The sequence below is a fragment of the Garra rufa genome, chromosome 7 (genome assembly GCF_049309525.1).
Source record: "Garra rufa chromosome 7, GarRuf1.0, whole genome shotgun sequence".
Classification (NCBI taxonomy): domain Eukaryota; kingdom Metazoa; phylum Chordata; class Actinopteri; order Cypriniformes; family Cyprinidae; genus Garra; species Garra rufa.
In genome coordinates this window covers 8,631,508-8,647,574 of record NC_133367.1, presented here as the reverse complement: position 1 = coordinate 8,647,574, position 16,067 = coordinate 8,631,508, and the positions used below count along the sequence as shown (strand labels likewise).

The following is a 16,067-nucleotide window of genomic DNA, read 5'->3' as shown; positions in this document are numbered from 1 at the left end:
GAAGATGCAGCACTATAAATGATGTGACTTGAGTCTGTTGTCTTCAAACAATCTAAACAGTGAACTTTAATCTGACTGTAACTGCTGTACAGTATAATGATACTAACTCTAGTTTCTCCAGCTTGAATTGTGGGTTCATCAGTAGATCACTGAGGTTTTTCACTCCAGAGTCTCCTAGTTTATTCACGCTCAGGTCCAGTTTGCTCAGGTGTGATGGGTTTGATTTCAGAGCTGAAGTCACAGCAGAACAACCTTCACCTGTCATTTTACAGTCACTTAAGCTACATTGGCAGAAAGAGGGAGAGCAGAAAATAAGAAAATAAAATAAGTCACATAATTTATCATAAGCAAATAAAACAGAGGAAAACAGATCAACTTATTTATTTCACCAGATTAGGGATTTCAGCTATTTTTCTATTTATACAGCTATTTGTTTTTGATTGAACACAAATAAAAGCCAACCCAGTAACACTTTACAATAAGGTTGTATTAATAAACGTTAGTTAATGCATTAGTTCACATGAACAAGGCACCTGTTCAGCTTGACAATCTTTGCTCAAGTTAACTTATTCATAAACTACACGGCTATCGATTTTTTTTTGTAATTTTAACAGTAGTTTACTGTAATATCTACAGTAAGATATGGCAAAATGTATATACAGTATTTTAGTGTAAACTGCAAAGGATTGTGGGAAAATATATGATCACTACTGTAATTGTCCACTACTGTAAATCCTACTGTAAATTTACAGCAGTGAACTTGCCCACGAAAAACTGACCAATGGCAAGGGAGATTTATTTTCTCCTGTTGAGAGGAAGTGGCGGTAAAAGGACAAAAGAGAAATGTTGCACCATCATTAACTTCACAAAAAGGTTAGTATATTTCTGTTTTAATGAAAAACTGAGCAATTTTAAGATGTTTTCAATTGTTAACAGCAAACTTGTTTTTCATGTTGGTAGCCTTTTTTACCTGACTGATGGCCATAACGGTGAAAACATGGACTGGTGAGTAAGTTAAGGGGATCTATATTAGTCGAAATAAACTTAGTTAAACAGAGAAACACGTTTGTACATTCTGCTGCATTTTAATGTAAGTTAGCTCGTCTGATTTAACCTTAACAGTGAACTGAGGTGAAATACTGAGGTAAAGTGCGTTAGGCAACACCGCTGTTTCTGTCCAGATTTTAAACAGTATTTTCAAGACCTTCTTTTGTTTGTTATTTTCAAGTTTCTGGTCTGGATGTCGTCTGTAACGTCGGAGGTATATTTTGGATCCTCTTCTTGTGAATGACTGCTTTATCGATGATAACATTATCTGGTGAGCTAATAATGTCAGTAAGCCAAAGTTGACAAATTTAACGTTAGTCACAAGAGCAGCATAATATCTTTATAGCTAGCAAAGTAAATCTCCTCAAATGATGTTTAAGAAAGAAATGTGTGAATCAATGTGGTGTGTTTCAGTGACAGACGTGACATAAAACAGCGCTAACATGAAATACTGAGATAAAACTGAAACACCGCGGTTAAGTGCATCTTCTGTGTTTTATTGTCAAGTCTGTGGTCTCGTGGTCGTGTCGTCTGCATCGGAGGTGTATTTTCTGGTGACTGTTGTCGTCGCGGTGCAAACTACAGGTGAGCTTTGCTTTCATCATCTTAACTAATGCTAACGTTACTAAATTAGCCAAATTAGCCTCAGACTGCTGTTCTCCACTGACTCGCAGAACGGGTTCACTTTTTAAAGAGAGTAATGGGCTAGAAATATATTAATATAACAAGGAAATAAATATTATAAATATTTATTTTAATAAAAATGTAAGTTTTATTACTGTACAGTAGTTGTCTTTTCTGATCATAAACTGTATTAACACTAAAAGGGTGTTGTGACACTGTCTGTTACAGGAGATTTCTCCAAGCACTAACTAGATGCTGACCATCAGGGACAGAATCATCATACAGCCAGCTGTCCATTTGACAGACATGCAGAATCAGGCGACCCAAAACACATTTAGTTATACATTGCATTTACATTCATGCATTTTCAGATGCTTTTATCCTCAGCAAGTTAGATTGTATTTAGAGTACACATTTGTAAGGTATTTATTCCCTGGGAACCAAATGTTTTTAATAACCATGTCTTGTCACGTCAAGATTAAGTTTGCATGCACATTAAAATTATTTCTATTTAACCAGCATTTAAACAGCAAAATGCAGCTGCTTCAGGTATCTTTAACTTACTGTAACTTTTACATTCATGATAGCAATCTTACCGTCTGCCAAATTTAGATTATTGTTACTGTAAAGCAACACATATAGATTTTTAATCATAGTTTTATATGCACTTTGCATTTTATATAGTATATTATATGCACAGACTTTATAGGAAACACACACGTTTAGAACGTTTATATGAACAGATTGGTAGCATTTATCATGGTCTGCATCAGACTTAACTAAGTGTCAGGACAACAAAATTCAATAAACAAGAAGGTAATATTAAGTGATTTAAATCATGAAGAAAATACTGTCTTTTTGCTCCATTTAGTAAAAATGGTTCTAAACAAAGCCATGTTTGTCATCTCTGCACACAGCAGTTTTATTACTAAATTAATTAACCTTTTTTAAACACCTTCAATCAGTGATTCACTGGCCCATTCATAAAATTCATTATAAAACATTTCAATAAGGTTCATATGTAGTATATAATGTTTTTTAATGCATACAGCACCAGGTTTGACAGTTGAGGCAAATTCTATAAACATTTTATAAAAAGCTTTTGAACAGTAAGATTTTTAATGTTTTTAAAGTAGGTCTCTTCTGCTCACTAAGCCTGCATTTATTTGATCCAAAGTACAGCAAAAAAAAGTACACGTTTGAACGATTTTTATCATTTAAAATAACCAGGGTTTTTAAATATATTTTAAAATGTAATTTATTTCTGTGATCAAAGCATTTTTAGCATCATTACTGCAGTCACATGATCCTTCAGAAATCATTCAAATATTTTGATTTGCTGCTCAAAACTGTTAAATGCTAAAAACAGTGGAGTAGATTTTTTCAGGTTTCTTTGATGAATAGAAAGTTCACATAAACAGCATTTATATGAAATAGAAATAGTTTGTAACATTATACATGTCTATATCATCACTTTTGATCAATTTAAACCATCCTTGCTAAATAATATCTTTCTATTCAACAAAGAATCCTTACATTTACTCAACTGTTTTAAATATTGATAATAATAACAATAAAATATGTTTATCAGCATACTAGAATGATTTCTGAAGGATCATGTGATACTGAAGACGAGTAATGATGCTGAAAATTCAGCTTTGATCCCAGGAATAAATTACATTTTAAAATATATTCGGTAACACTTTATTTCGATGGTCCATCTGTTGACACTCTACTAGATATCAGTATTCATTTAGTTGCATGTCAACAGTGCATCAGTTGACATTCAACAACATTGTTTCAACAGACAAGCAACATACATTCAACTAACTGCCTGTAGATTATAAAGTGCATGTTAGTTTCTAATTTATAGATTTTACAAAAAGTACATATTGAATGTCTGTATGTCTTTTGCAACATGTTATTAACTAATAGTCAGCTAACTTTCTGTAGATTGTGTTACCATCTTCTAAATTGTCTACCAACTTATTAAAATTAATCTGTCAGTTGATAGTCTACAGTCATGTCAACATATGATCAACAGCATATTATATCATCCTTACTTAAGAGCCTCAAATACATCAAATGAATAATCACTTAACCATCTAATTTTTAGCAAAATCACTAGTTTGTTATCTGTTGATAGTTAACTAAACATTAGTTGTGCATCTGTTGTGTGTCAACTAATCTAAAGTTTACATTCAGCAGACTATTAGTAGGCATTCTCAACTAAGCATTTGTAGATATATTTTAGGACTATCCAATTAAAGTGAAAAACAGTTGATAACAGTAGAAAGTCTATAAGCTATCAACAGAACACATACAAGCATGCATTAATTGTATGCAATATATTTGCAGTTTAAAATGAAAGTCAATACCAGACAATGAAAAATACAATAGAACAAACACTACAGGCAGGATATTAGAGAAAGTTGTTTTATTAACAATATATTTACACAAACCCACTGTTTGCTAGTGTATCCGATCTGAACAGTCTGATTATGTGTGGCAAGTTTGACATCAATTAACAAATATTTATATATAAAACCAACGTGATCTCATGATAATTCGTATTTATTTTACGTAAAATGTGGTTCAACAAAATGTACATTTACTTACGTTTTTCCAGACACTAAAGCGTACAATACTGACGTATTTACAGCATCTAAACGTACAAATACATACGTATTTTTAGAATTTTAACGTACAATACTAACATATTGACGACACCTAAAAACAAATCCTTATGAATATTGAAATCGCAGCACTAATTTAATTATTATTGCTGTTTTTAGTTGTCATACAAATTGCCTTGTGTATTCAACTGCATTATTAAATAATTTAATAGTTTACTTAAAATGAAATTATAACATTAACTTACATTCTGTTCTGTGATTTCGGTTACCAGCTCGTTTCCAAGAACAGGTGTACAAAATGTTCAACAAGAATACACTTTAAACCATTAAAATAAATGACATTTCTGCAATCGTTTAACCATTCATGTAATATTAATTAACTTTGTTTGCCGTGGTGGGAGTCGTGGGACACAACAGGCGTTTTCTATGACATGTTGTGACTAACACTAGAACCATAAAATACACCGAACACGCATCTTAATTACAAAATTAAACGATTTGATTTGGGCGCTGTAATCCAGATTTTCAGAATTCATGCGATTGCGAGGACCAGACCCAAATTCAAGCCTTTATCTGACGATCTTCATTTCCATCCAAAGCAGCGTGTCCAGCGGCAACAGCCAAATACAGACACACTAGGAAACTACAGGTTTTAAGGCAGGAAAACTGAACGCTCATTGGCTCTCGCCAGCATTCGCTACAGATTACGACATGCCGTGTTTCTGGTGAGTTGTGTTTGAACGATGCACGGGCGCCTAGACGGAGAGGATCAGGATAATAATCTGGATAATATTTTCAGCCATCAACAACTTAAATCCTGCTCTGCACCTCAAAGAAACCTACTGTATTCCGTCAGAGACGACTGCGGCTGCAAACGCATAGTCATTTGGATTACTTTTTGGTACAGCTGTTGACATTTTTCTTTATGAATAAATTATTGCGATTGCACGTTTCCGTCTTTCATGTTTTTTTATTACTGTACAGAGAGGTATGGTTAACGTTAGGTTTCGAGGTAGGAGTGTGACTAGCGACTATAAAATATTTTTATGTTTTATTATCAAAATGAGAATTTTCCTGCATATTTTGGTCAGTTACATTTGTTAGTGAAAAATTCATAAGGGGTGATTTTGATTCTTATGTGTTAAACATTTTGGAATGTAGGGGAGGGTAACTGAGAAACTCCATGATCAGATTCCTCTGAGGGCCTCAGCGGCTTCTGGGGGGCACCGGAGAGAGATGGGGCCTTATGGCACCAGAGGGTGACCCTAACGGTCATGGGAAGCCTAGGAGATAGGCTTAGGATGTCCAGGAGAGGAGATGTATGGAGATGTGTTTTTACTTGTGTATCTTATGTGAAAAAGACCAGCTGCCTCTTCCGTGTAACCTTGAGTGTGCAAGAGGTATAAAGCGGAGACGAAAAACCTCCCTCCTTGTCACACTCTGCAGCAAACCTGTGTTTCTGTATGACTGTCTGATCTTCTTTGCAAAGAATAAACCTTTATTAACTATTACTTAAGTTTTGTCTTCATTACCGAGGTCTCAAAGGAAATTTCCACAACACATTTTATATCCTTTTATATTCGCTTTTAAATGGGTAAGTTATATAAAACAAACAAACAGCACCATGTCACCTCAGGAGTAGAGTAACTTCTGTTTGTTTGTTTTATATATGTTTTATATATAAATATTTGTTAATTGATGTCAAACTTGCCACACATAATCAGACTGTTCAGATCGGATACACTAGCAAACAGTGGGTTTGTGTAAATATATTGTTAATAAAACAACTTTCTCTAATATCCTGCCTGTAGTGTTTGTTCTATTGTATTTTCATTGTCTGGTATTGACTTTCATTTTAAACTGCCAATACTGTATATTGCATACAATTAATGCATGCTTGTATGTGTTCTGTTGATATCTTATAGACTTTCTACTGTTATCAACTGTTTTTCACTTTAATTGGATAGTCCTAAAATATATCTACAAATGCTTAGTTGAGAATGCCTACTAATAGTCTGCTGAATGTAAACTTTAGATTAGTTGACACACAACAGATGCACAACTAATGTTTAGTTAACTATCAACAGATAACAAACTAGTGATTTTGCTAAAAATTAGATGGTTAAGTAATTATTCATTTGATGTATTTGAGGCTCTTAAGTAAGGATGATATAATATGCTGTTGATCATATGTTGACATGACTGTAGACTATCAACTGACAGATTAATTTTAATAAGTTGGTAGACAATTTAGAAGATGGTAACACAATCTACAGAAAGTTAGCTGACTATTAGTTAATAACATGTTGCAAAAGACATACAGACATTCAATATGTACTTTTTGTAAAATCTATAAATTAGAAACTAACATGCACTTTATAGTCTACAGCCAGTTAGTTGAAACAATGTTGTTGAATGTCAACTGATGCACTGTTGACATGCAACTAAATGAATACTGATAACTAGTAGAGTGTCAACAGATGGACCATCGAAATAAAGTGTTACCATATATTCAAACAGCAGTTAATTTATATTAGAGATGCTCCGATCAGCATTTTTGGGGCCGATCACCGATTACCGATCACCAAGATCATGATCTGCCGATTGCCGATCACAGAATGGCAGGGGAATGGGAATCTTTGATCTATAATCTAGCAGAGTTTGCACCATTTGTAGAAATGAAACTAACTCTAAATTAACTATGTTGAAAAAAAAAATCTCTAGAAATAGGCTACAGTCAAGATCTTGAAGAACCATCAAGTTAGGGTTGGAGATGATAGTATCGTGTATCGACAATAGTTAGAGATATCGCCAGTTGCTGATGCCTTCCCTGCTGAAAAAAAAACAGCATATGCTGCTTAGGTATGTTTTGGTGCTGGGATGCTGGTTTTAGCTGGTCCTTTGCTGGTTCATGCTGGCTCTTTGGCTGGTTAATGCTGGCCCTTGACCAGCAACATGACCAGCATAAACCAGCAAAGGACCAGCATAAACCAGCTAAAACCAGCATCCCAGCACCAAAACATACCTAAGCAGCATATGCTGTTTTTTTCAACAGGGTTTGACGATAGCAAGACGATTATTATTATTATCCGTCAAAAAGGCGCCTAATTTTAGCGATGCAGTGCAGAGAGTCGGTTCTAGGATGCTTCAGAAACTTGTCGTGATATAAACACACGCATAGAGTGGCCACGTCGTCTTAACGCACCGCATAGGTAAGAGATTTATTCATATTAAAGTGCACCTCGCACTAGACTAGGCTATGTTCTTTGATATTGTAAATGTTCTTTGCTTGTTATTTGTAGCTGCTTTTTAAGATGATGTAAGGATTATATTATCCAGCATTGCAGTCATTAGGATAAAGGTAGTAAAATGTGGTTTAGGCTGAATTAAATATAATATATCAGAATCTGTCTGTATATAGGAAACATAAACATTCACCTCAGTAACATCTATATGCGTTCATTAGAATTGCGATGCGATAAAATGGTGCTAAACATACGCACGTGAATTACACGCGCACCGTTTCTCCTCATTCTATATGGACTGAACTACAACATGAACTGATGACAACAATCAGCGGTAACATTATTGCAATATGACGGGTATAGAAAGATACATTCATTTACATTCAAGCATGCACATTCACCACTCAGAATGAAACCGAAAGTATACTTTAACTTCTCCGGCAAAACTACAGTCAGCGCTCTGTACACGTACAACTTAGTCACATGCCAAATAACAAGATTACCCTTACAAAACTAATAAAGAATTTAGTACTCATGTTGCATGTTGCCACTTGTAAGCTCCGTTCTGCTGCTGTTTACCTAGGCGCCGTGCATGCACGTGTGAAAAATTTGCGTGAGTAATTTAAGTCAAGTGATCGGCTTTTTTGATCGGCGCTTTTGGGGTTCGCCGATCAAGCTATTTTTAGCCAAAATCGGCCGATCATGAACGTTTGCCGATCAATCGGAGCATCACTAATTTATATAATAAAAATATATCACAATTGTACTGCTTTTGCTGTAATTTGGATCAAATTAATGCAGGCTTAATGAGCAGAAGAGAATTCTTTAAAAAAAAACAGAAATCTTAGTGTTCAAAAACTTACGAATGATAGTTTCTTACTTATTTTTGCTTTTCAGTATGTGTATGTTTGCCATGGTAAAAGTCTCCAGGGGACTCTGGTGATGCTCTTTTTTTCCTGCTGTATCCTAAAGGGTCAATATTTGTAATTGGTACTTTTAAAAAGAACATGTTCAACAATTAAAAAGAATATTACCAGAACTAATGCTTTTGAGTTATTGTGATTTTTATGGGGTTTGGGTGCTAAAAATCCTGAATTACAGTGTTGTACCACAATTGGATTGTTTTTACATGTAAAACATGTTAAAACTAAATGAAAATAAACTTTATAGTACTGATATTGTAATTGAAAATTATCCAAGTCTGTTTTTCACCTTATGCTTTTGTTGAACTCAATTTTGGTCTATTGTCACACAACTTACCTCAGTATCTCCAAATGACACTTCATATTTTCCAGTCCAGTGCAGAGCAGCTTCACTCCTGAATCCTGCAGATTATTATTGCTCATGTTCAGCTCTTTCAGACTGGTATCTGATCCAAGAACTGTAGCCAGAGCTGAACAACTCTTGTCTGTTAAGCCACAATCATTTAACCTACAACGGAAATAAGATTACAGAATATTACATTAAATACATTTGCTAAATACAAATGATTATAAATAATAGTCAATATATGGCTTTAATAACAATGATTTATCCATTTGAAAGTGTTAGTTCTATGGCTTGAAGGAAAAGCATTACTAAGTGAATACTGATTAAACACCTTAACTATTATGATCATGTGCTCAACACTGGCTGTGAAACATGTTGTAAAAACACAATACTGTTTACAGAGTGCTCACAAAAATATGCACAGGAATGATTGAGCAGCTGTCTATCAGCGGGTACCACACTAACCCAGTATTTGGTACTACTAGTACTGCAGAAAGGCTGGAATTATACATTAAAATAAACCACAATCACTAGTTAGCTGATTATCTGTTGAAATTTACTGCACGCATTTGAGTGAACATTTGATGGACTAACCATCATCATTCAAAATACTTTTTGGAGAACAAAAAAGGAGAACAAAACATTCTCAGGTAAAGAAAAACACTATAACTTTTTTTTTAAAATAATTTTTCAGAACAACAAGATTTTTCATGACAACTTACAGAGCTCTTTTGGAGGTTTTGATGACTGACAATAATCTAATGAGACACTCGTCTGATTTCTTGAATTTCTGAAGCTCAAACTCCTCCAGCTCCTCCTCTGATGTCAACAACACAAAGGCCAAAGCAGACCACTGGGCAGGTGAAAGATCAGCAGATGAGAGACTTCCTTTGCTAAGGTGGGTCTGAATGTCTTTCACCAGAGTTTGGTCGTTCAGTTCATTCAGACAGTAGAACAGATTGATGGATCTCTCTGGAGACAGATTAGCTTCTAATTTCTGCTTGATGTACTGAACTATTTCCTTTTTGCTCTGGTCATTTCCATTTTGCTTTTTCAACAGACCCTGTAAGAGTCGCTGATTGGACTGGAGTGACAAACCAAGGAGGAAGCGAAGGAAAAGGTCCAGATGTCCATTATCACTCTCTAGTGCCTTGTCCACTGCAGTCTTGAGCAAATCAATCATGGTTTCACGTTTGCGAAGAAATATACCTTTCTTTTTTATGTTTAGATGTGCATAAAGAGCTGCAATAAACTCTTGAATGCTCAAGTGAACAAAGCAGTACATGGTACCAAGAACAATCCCAGTTTCCTCCTTAAAGATCTGGGTACACATGCCTGAATACACTGATGCCTTATAGACGTCAATACCACAGGCTTCCAGATCTGTGTCATAGAAGATCACATTGTTTCTTTCCAGCTGATGAAATGCCAGTTTCCCCAGTGAAAAGATGGCTTTTTTATCCCAGGAAACATCTGGTGTATATTCTCCATCATACTTTCGTCTGCTCTGCTGGATCTGAAATCTGAGAAAGTGTGTGTACATTTGTGTCAGAGTCTTGGGAGTGTCTTCAGTATTTGACTCCTGCAGTGTTTTGGAGACATCATCAGCCTGATTGTTTTTCACAACATTATTTATTTTCTCCTCTAAAATGTTCTGAAGAACAGTGGCTGAAATCCAGCAGAAGACTGGGATGTGGCACATGATAAAGAGACTCTTTGATTGTTTAACATGATCGATGATTTCTTTGGCCAGATTCTCATCCGTGATTCTTTTTCTGAAGTACTCCTCCTTTTGTGCATCATTGAATCCTCGTATCTCTGTCAGCCGGTCGATACAGTCAGGAGGAATCTTACTGGCAGCTGCTGGTCTGGTGGTGATCCAGATGAGAGCAGAAGGAAGCAGATTTCCCTTGATGAGGTTTGTCAGGAGAACATCCAGAGAGACTGGTGAAGATACATCATGTAACGCCTCATTATCCTTAAAGTTTACAGGAAGTCGGCATTCATCCAATCCATCGAGGATGAACAAGACTTTGCACTGATTTCTTCTTGAAAAGTTTAGTCCTTTTGTCTCTGGGAAAAACTGAGTTATAATGTCCATCAAACTTAGTTTTTCTTTCTCCTTTAAGTTCATCTCTCTGAATGGAAGAGGAAATATAAAGCTAATTTCCTGATTTTCTTTTCCTTGGGCCCAATCCAGAACAAACTTTTGCACAGAGACTGATTTTCCGATGCCAGCGACTCCTTTTGTCAGTACAGTTCTGATCTGCTTGTCTTGTTCAGGTGCTTCAAACAAATGTCTGCACTCAACCTGTATTTCTTGTGATTCATGACGTCTGGAAGCAACTTCAATCTGTCTTACCTCATGTTCAGTATTGACCTGTTCACTACAACCCTGAGTGATATAGAGATCTGTGTAGATGTTATTCAGAAGAGTAGAGTCACCTTGCTTTGCAATTCCTTCAATCACACACTGATATTTCTTCTTTAGGCTACACTTTAGCTGATGAATGAAGAACAGCTCATCTAAATACAGAAATAAAATCGACAGATTGTTTAGTCTCTGGGTTTGTTATGTTTGGAGCAGAATGTGGAAGTCTAAAGAAAGTCTGTCATTGTAAGAAACAGGGCAGGTTATGAACACATGATATGAGAGACATATGAGTCATAACAGTGATTGTGGAAGAGGAAACATATTGACACAGGGCTGGAAGCAGCTAACAGAGTCTCTTACCTTCTAGAGTATTAGCAGCTTCATCTTGCTTTATCTCTCTCAGGAAGTAGAGCGTGAGATCAAGAGCTGCTTCTTTCATACTGCATCTGTTCTCATTAAAGTCATTCACGTATTGCATGTTGTCTTTTTGTAATATTTTCTTAAACATGTCCAGCTCATTCTTTAGAAATTGTATTATTTTCTTTTCAAGATCCTTTAAACAAAGCAAAATAAATAAATAAATAAAAAAGACAAAGACAAAAGAACAAAATTTAACCAATTCCACATCCATATTTGGTCCAAATTTTATAATCAGTAATTAATATTTGTAAAACACTGCCCAGTAACCAATTTGTTTGCTATAAATCTAAACATTTAGAAAATATTTTCCTACCTGGAAGATTCCAGGGAGTTTGTCTATGAAATTGTTGTGGTTCCTGTTAATCTGGACGTCTGAATCTAATGTTTCACATTGCAGCCTGTTAAAATTGTGAATAAAATGAAATGTGGTTAAAGCTAAATATTAGAAAAACATCTTATTTTTAATCAAACACAAAGAGCAAGCATCAGCTGTTAAAGAGAAGGTTCTATTGAAGTACAAATTTAGGTAAAAACTGGATCCTATAAAGGATCCTATATCTCTGTCCTGTAAAGGAGAGAACTAATAATGCAAAGAACAGGACAAAAAAAAACAGTATAACAGGAGTTCTTCAGTCTACTTTGAAATGGTTTAATGCTGCAAATAGTAATTAAGTAGATGTTTCCATCGTGGATGCCTCTTTGTTGCTGCTTGTGTAATTGTATTACTGAAAAGTAGCCGCAGACCAACTTCAATAAAAAGGAAAGCAGCTATTATGATCTGTGATTGATTGTTTTATTTAGTTCATTTCTATCACAAATATCCCAGTGGAAAAATCAGCTAGTGCCATACAATACAAAACACATGAAATACCTTTCAGTAGCTGATGGTGTTTCCTCACTGAACCTCGGTGGGATATCCTTTGACCAGTCACTCTTCACAGACACAGAGCTGAACACATGAGAGCCTGATCTTACACTAAAGACACAAAGATGAAAGGAGATTTTTTTTTTACTTTATTTAGTACAATCAATTTTACTAATTCTAAAAAGAAAGTACAATATATACCCCAATGCAAAAATGAGAAAAGTATAAGTCCCCTTCCATCCCAGTCCAGAAAATGTCAGTGTCCAAACTCTCTTCTGTAACAGCAGCAGCATCCTCATGTAACACACGAGTTTGATTTCTACTCTGTCTGCATCTAATGTTGTGCCACTGGAGCATTCACCTACATTCACCTCAGTCTCAATAGTCTCACTTCTCCCACCTTCCTCATTTATATCTTCCCTAGCAATAGAGGCACTGACCCCAGCTTCAACACCCATCCTTTCATTATTTACAGTTTCAGCATCATTATCTTTCTCAGCACATACACTTCTAATGTGGCCCTCCCATTATATCAGAGGAAACAAAAACCAACTAATCAAACTCAAACTAATCTACATCCTACTTCAAGACCACTTAAACCTGTCATCTAAAACAAACCACAGTGATTTACAGTCAAGCGGGATTTAAAGCTCTACAAGCAAGAGTTTCATCTTTAATGAACAGGGGAAAGTTGGACTAATATATATATATATATATATATATAAGGTATCCTGTAGAACAATGGCATTCTGTACAAGACTGTTTACTTTTTCAATACTGGCAAGGAAAATAACAAGAGTGCTGTTGATAATCTGCTGACGAAACCAACAACCTCTCCAACAGCCAAAACACACTGTTCCCCTGAAACATCATTTATTTCCATTATGTACTGTATCTACGTGACAAATGGTCCAAACTCACACGATCTGAAGACAAATGCTGGATAGCGGCGATCTACTTTCCCAACAGAAACTCTCTCTAATCTGCAGTGCTGGCCCATTCAACAGACGCTCGCCTAGGGCCCTGTCTTCAGCTACAGTCAAAGCCTTTGTCTATATTAGGGATTTCCTATAACGTCATATTGTATATTCATGAAATTAATATCTGCACTTCAGTCAAGGCATTTCTGGATCAGTGTTTTCTGTTAGATAAAATAAATCACTTTGACCTTTGAAACTCTGAAGATCTTACACAAACAGATACATTACACACTAAAGGAAAATGAAAACATAAAAAAGCATCATATGACCCCTTTAAATAAAGTGTGGAGTCATTTTTTTTTATGTCTGAATATACATTTATGACCTAAAAACAAAATCACTGATGTGGAATAATTTACTCAAGTATACATACCCAGTGCTGAACAGCGACTGTAAACTGGGTTAAGACTGTGAATTATGATTCTGATTTTCAGTTCTCAAATATTTTTCATCTATTGGCTACATTTTAAAATATTTTTGATGTTATTTTGTAATTAGGAAGTTATAAAGATATGTAGTTCTACAAAGCATTTGTAAATATAAAACAAGGTTTGTTAAGGTTTTGTTTGTTAAAGCAAACATGTGAAAGTCCAGCAGTGTTTAAAATGATTGTGTGAAAACAGACTCAGTCTTACCTCTGTTTGTGTGAGAGACTCATCTCAGACGGAGAGTCCTTTCCTCGCTCCTCTGACATACTGCAGATAAACTGCCAGAGATCAGCACTGGGTTGAGAAAACTATCTGCTGTTCAGTTTGACCTGGAGATGATGATCCTTAATGAGATCAAGAAATATCTGGAGTTAGCAGCAACACAAAACACTAGATCAAATAAAGTCAGTTATGAACAAATGCATTGCCATGTAGAATAACCACATTCAGAAACACATTGGTTTTCAATAACCCCTTTTGGAAAACTTACTTGCAGTCTTGTCCACTAAGAAGAGCATTTATAAGTATTTGAAACGATCATTTCCTGTCCTTTAGGCCTGTAGTTTGTCAGCAATAATTCTCATATCTCTCAGACAGATTGGATTAAATACAAAAACAATGTCCGCGAGTGTTAAAATTAGTAGAGTCTGCGCTAAAGTTGTATCAATAAAATGTTTTCTAGGACATAGAATGGATCAAATCCAATGAGCTACGCTTTGTTTTGCTATCGGCGTGTTTTCCGCAGTTACTTTCGTTTTCGTCTTCTTCGTGGGTTTTTCTGGAGGGTTTGAACGAGCTGAACAGTTACTGCCACCTGCTGAACTGGAGCCTGATATTCACCTAATACATTCGAGAAGGTTTTTTATGCTTTAAACAACAGATACAAACAAATACAACAGATATTATGATGTCAGGGAAACAAAGGATAAATAAAAACAAATAGAAGAAGCAAAAAAAGACAGAAAAGAAGTTCAATTCAAGGAGATGCTTGACCTTTACATTACTCAAAGATTTTGAAGACAGAACACAAATGGACAGTTTTGATTGCTTTTCTATTAAGAATAGTGCAGAAATAGTTTTCCAATTCTTTATAAAACACTGTGAAACAGGGTTATTTGTTAGTAAATTTACACTTATGAATGTAAGACGTAACTAGAAATATAAATAGATTAATAAGAAAAGCTTTTTTTTTCACACTAAAAATATCCAAAAACAACATTTTCAAAATGGTCATTCAAATGAGAGAGTATATTTTCTTTGATAAACACAGAAGTATTATACTTCAACTTTTTATCATAACTACAGTGCCAAAAATGTGGGGTACAGTTTCCAAGTATAAAGAGCAAAAAGAGCAATAGACATCAATATCTCTCTTAAATTTGCTGAGAAACTGTTAAACAGGATAGAATTTGTGAATCATCTTGAAAGAGATTTCTTTTATCTTGTTTGTGACAAAAAAAAAAACAAAACACTTCTCCACCTAGGGCAGGGTTCCCCAAATCTTACCCTGGAGGTCCAATGCGCTGCAGAGTTCAGCTCCAACCCTGATCACACTCACCTACCTGTTATTCTCTAATGATCCTAAAGACCTTGATTAGGATGCTCAGGTGTGTTTGATTAGGGTAAGAGCTAAACTCTGCAGGAAAATGGATCTCGAGGTCCAGATTTGATGATCCCTGACCTAGGGTTTCTAACAAATTCTGTCATTAATCACTAACCCCCATGTCATTCCAGACCCGTTTCAAAACCTTCGTTCATCTTCTGAACACAAATGAAGACTGACAGCTCTCTGTCCCTCTCATAGACAGCAATGTAATTAACCCCATCAACATCCAGAAACATAGCAAGCAGATCGATAAACTAATCCACGTGACATCAGTGGTTCAACCGAAACTATGAAGCTACAAGAATACTGTTTGCATGCAAAGAAAAAACAACTTTATTCAACCATCCATCTCCTCTGCATCACCCGAGTGTCATTTTGGAGAATATCACCTGAATTCAAACTGAATTCATTGTTTTATATGTTAATATAAATTTGATTTGAATGAAAACAATGTATTTGCTTGTTGCGGCTGACAAAGAACAACGTCCGTGGGTCAGAAAGTTGTCAGAATGCATCAAAAATATCTTAATTTCTGTTCCGTAGACTAACAAAGCCTTTATGTTTCTGGAACGA

General features: G+C 35.3%; 2 protein-coding genes across 2 annotated transcripts in view; both read right to left on the bottom strand.

Moving 5' to 3' along the window:
* LOC141337909 (uncharacterized) overlaps positions 1–16,067 on the bottom strand; it is an 831,413-nt gene that overhangs the window by 678,369 nt on the left and 136,977 nt on the right. The window lies entirely within an intron of this gene.
* Positions 53–14,154, bottom strand: LOC141338831 (NLR family CARD domain-containing protein 3-like). The gene is made up of 7 exons (XM_073844447.1): positions 14,096–14,154; positions 12,487–12,591; positions 11,929–12,013; positions 11,556–11,748; positions 9,544–11,347; positions 8,813–8,983; positions 53–281 (listed from the first exon to the last, which is right to left on the bottom strand). The coding sequence occupies exons 1-7, from the start codon at positions 14,152–14,154 to the stop codon at positions 53–55; spliced, it is 2,646 nt and encodes an 881-aa protein (XP_073700548.1).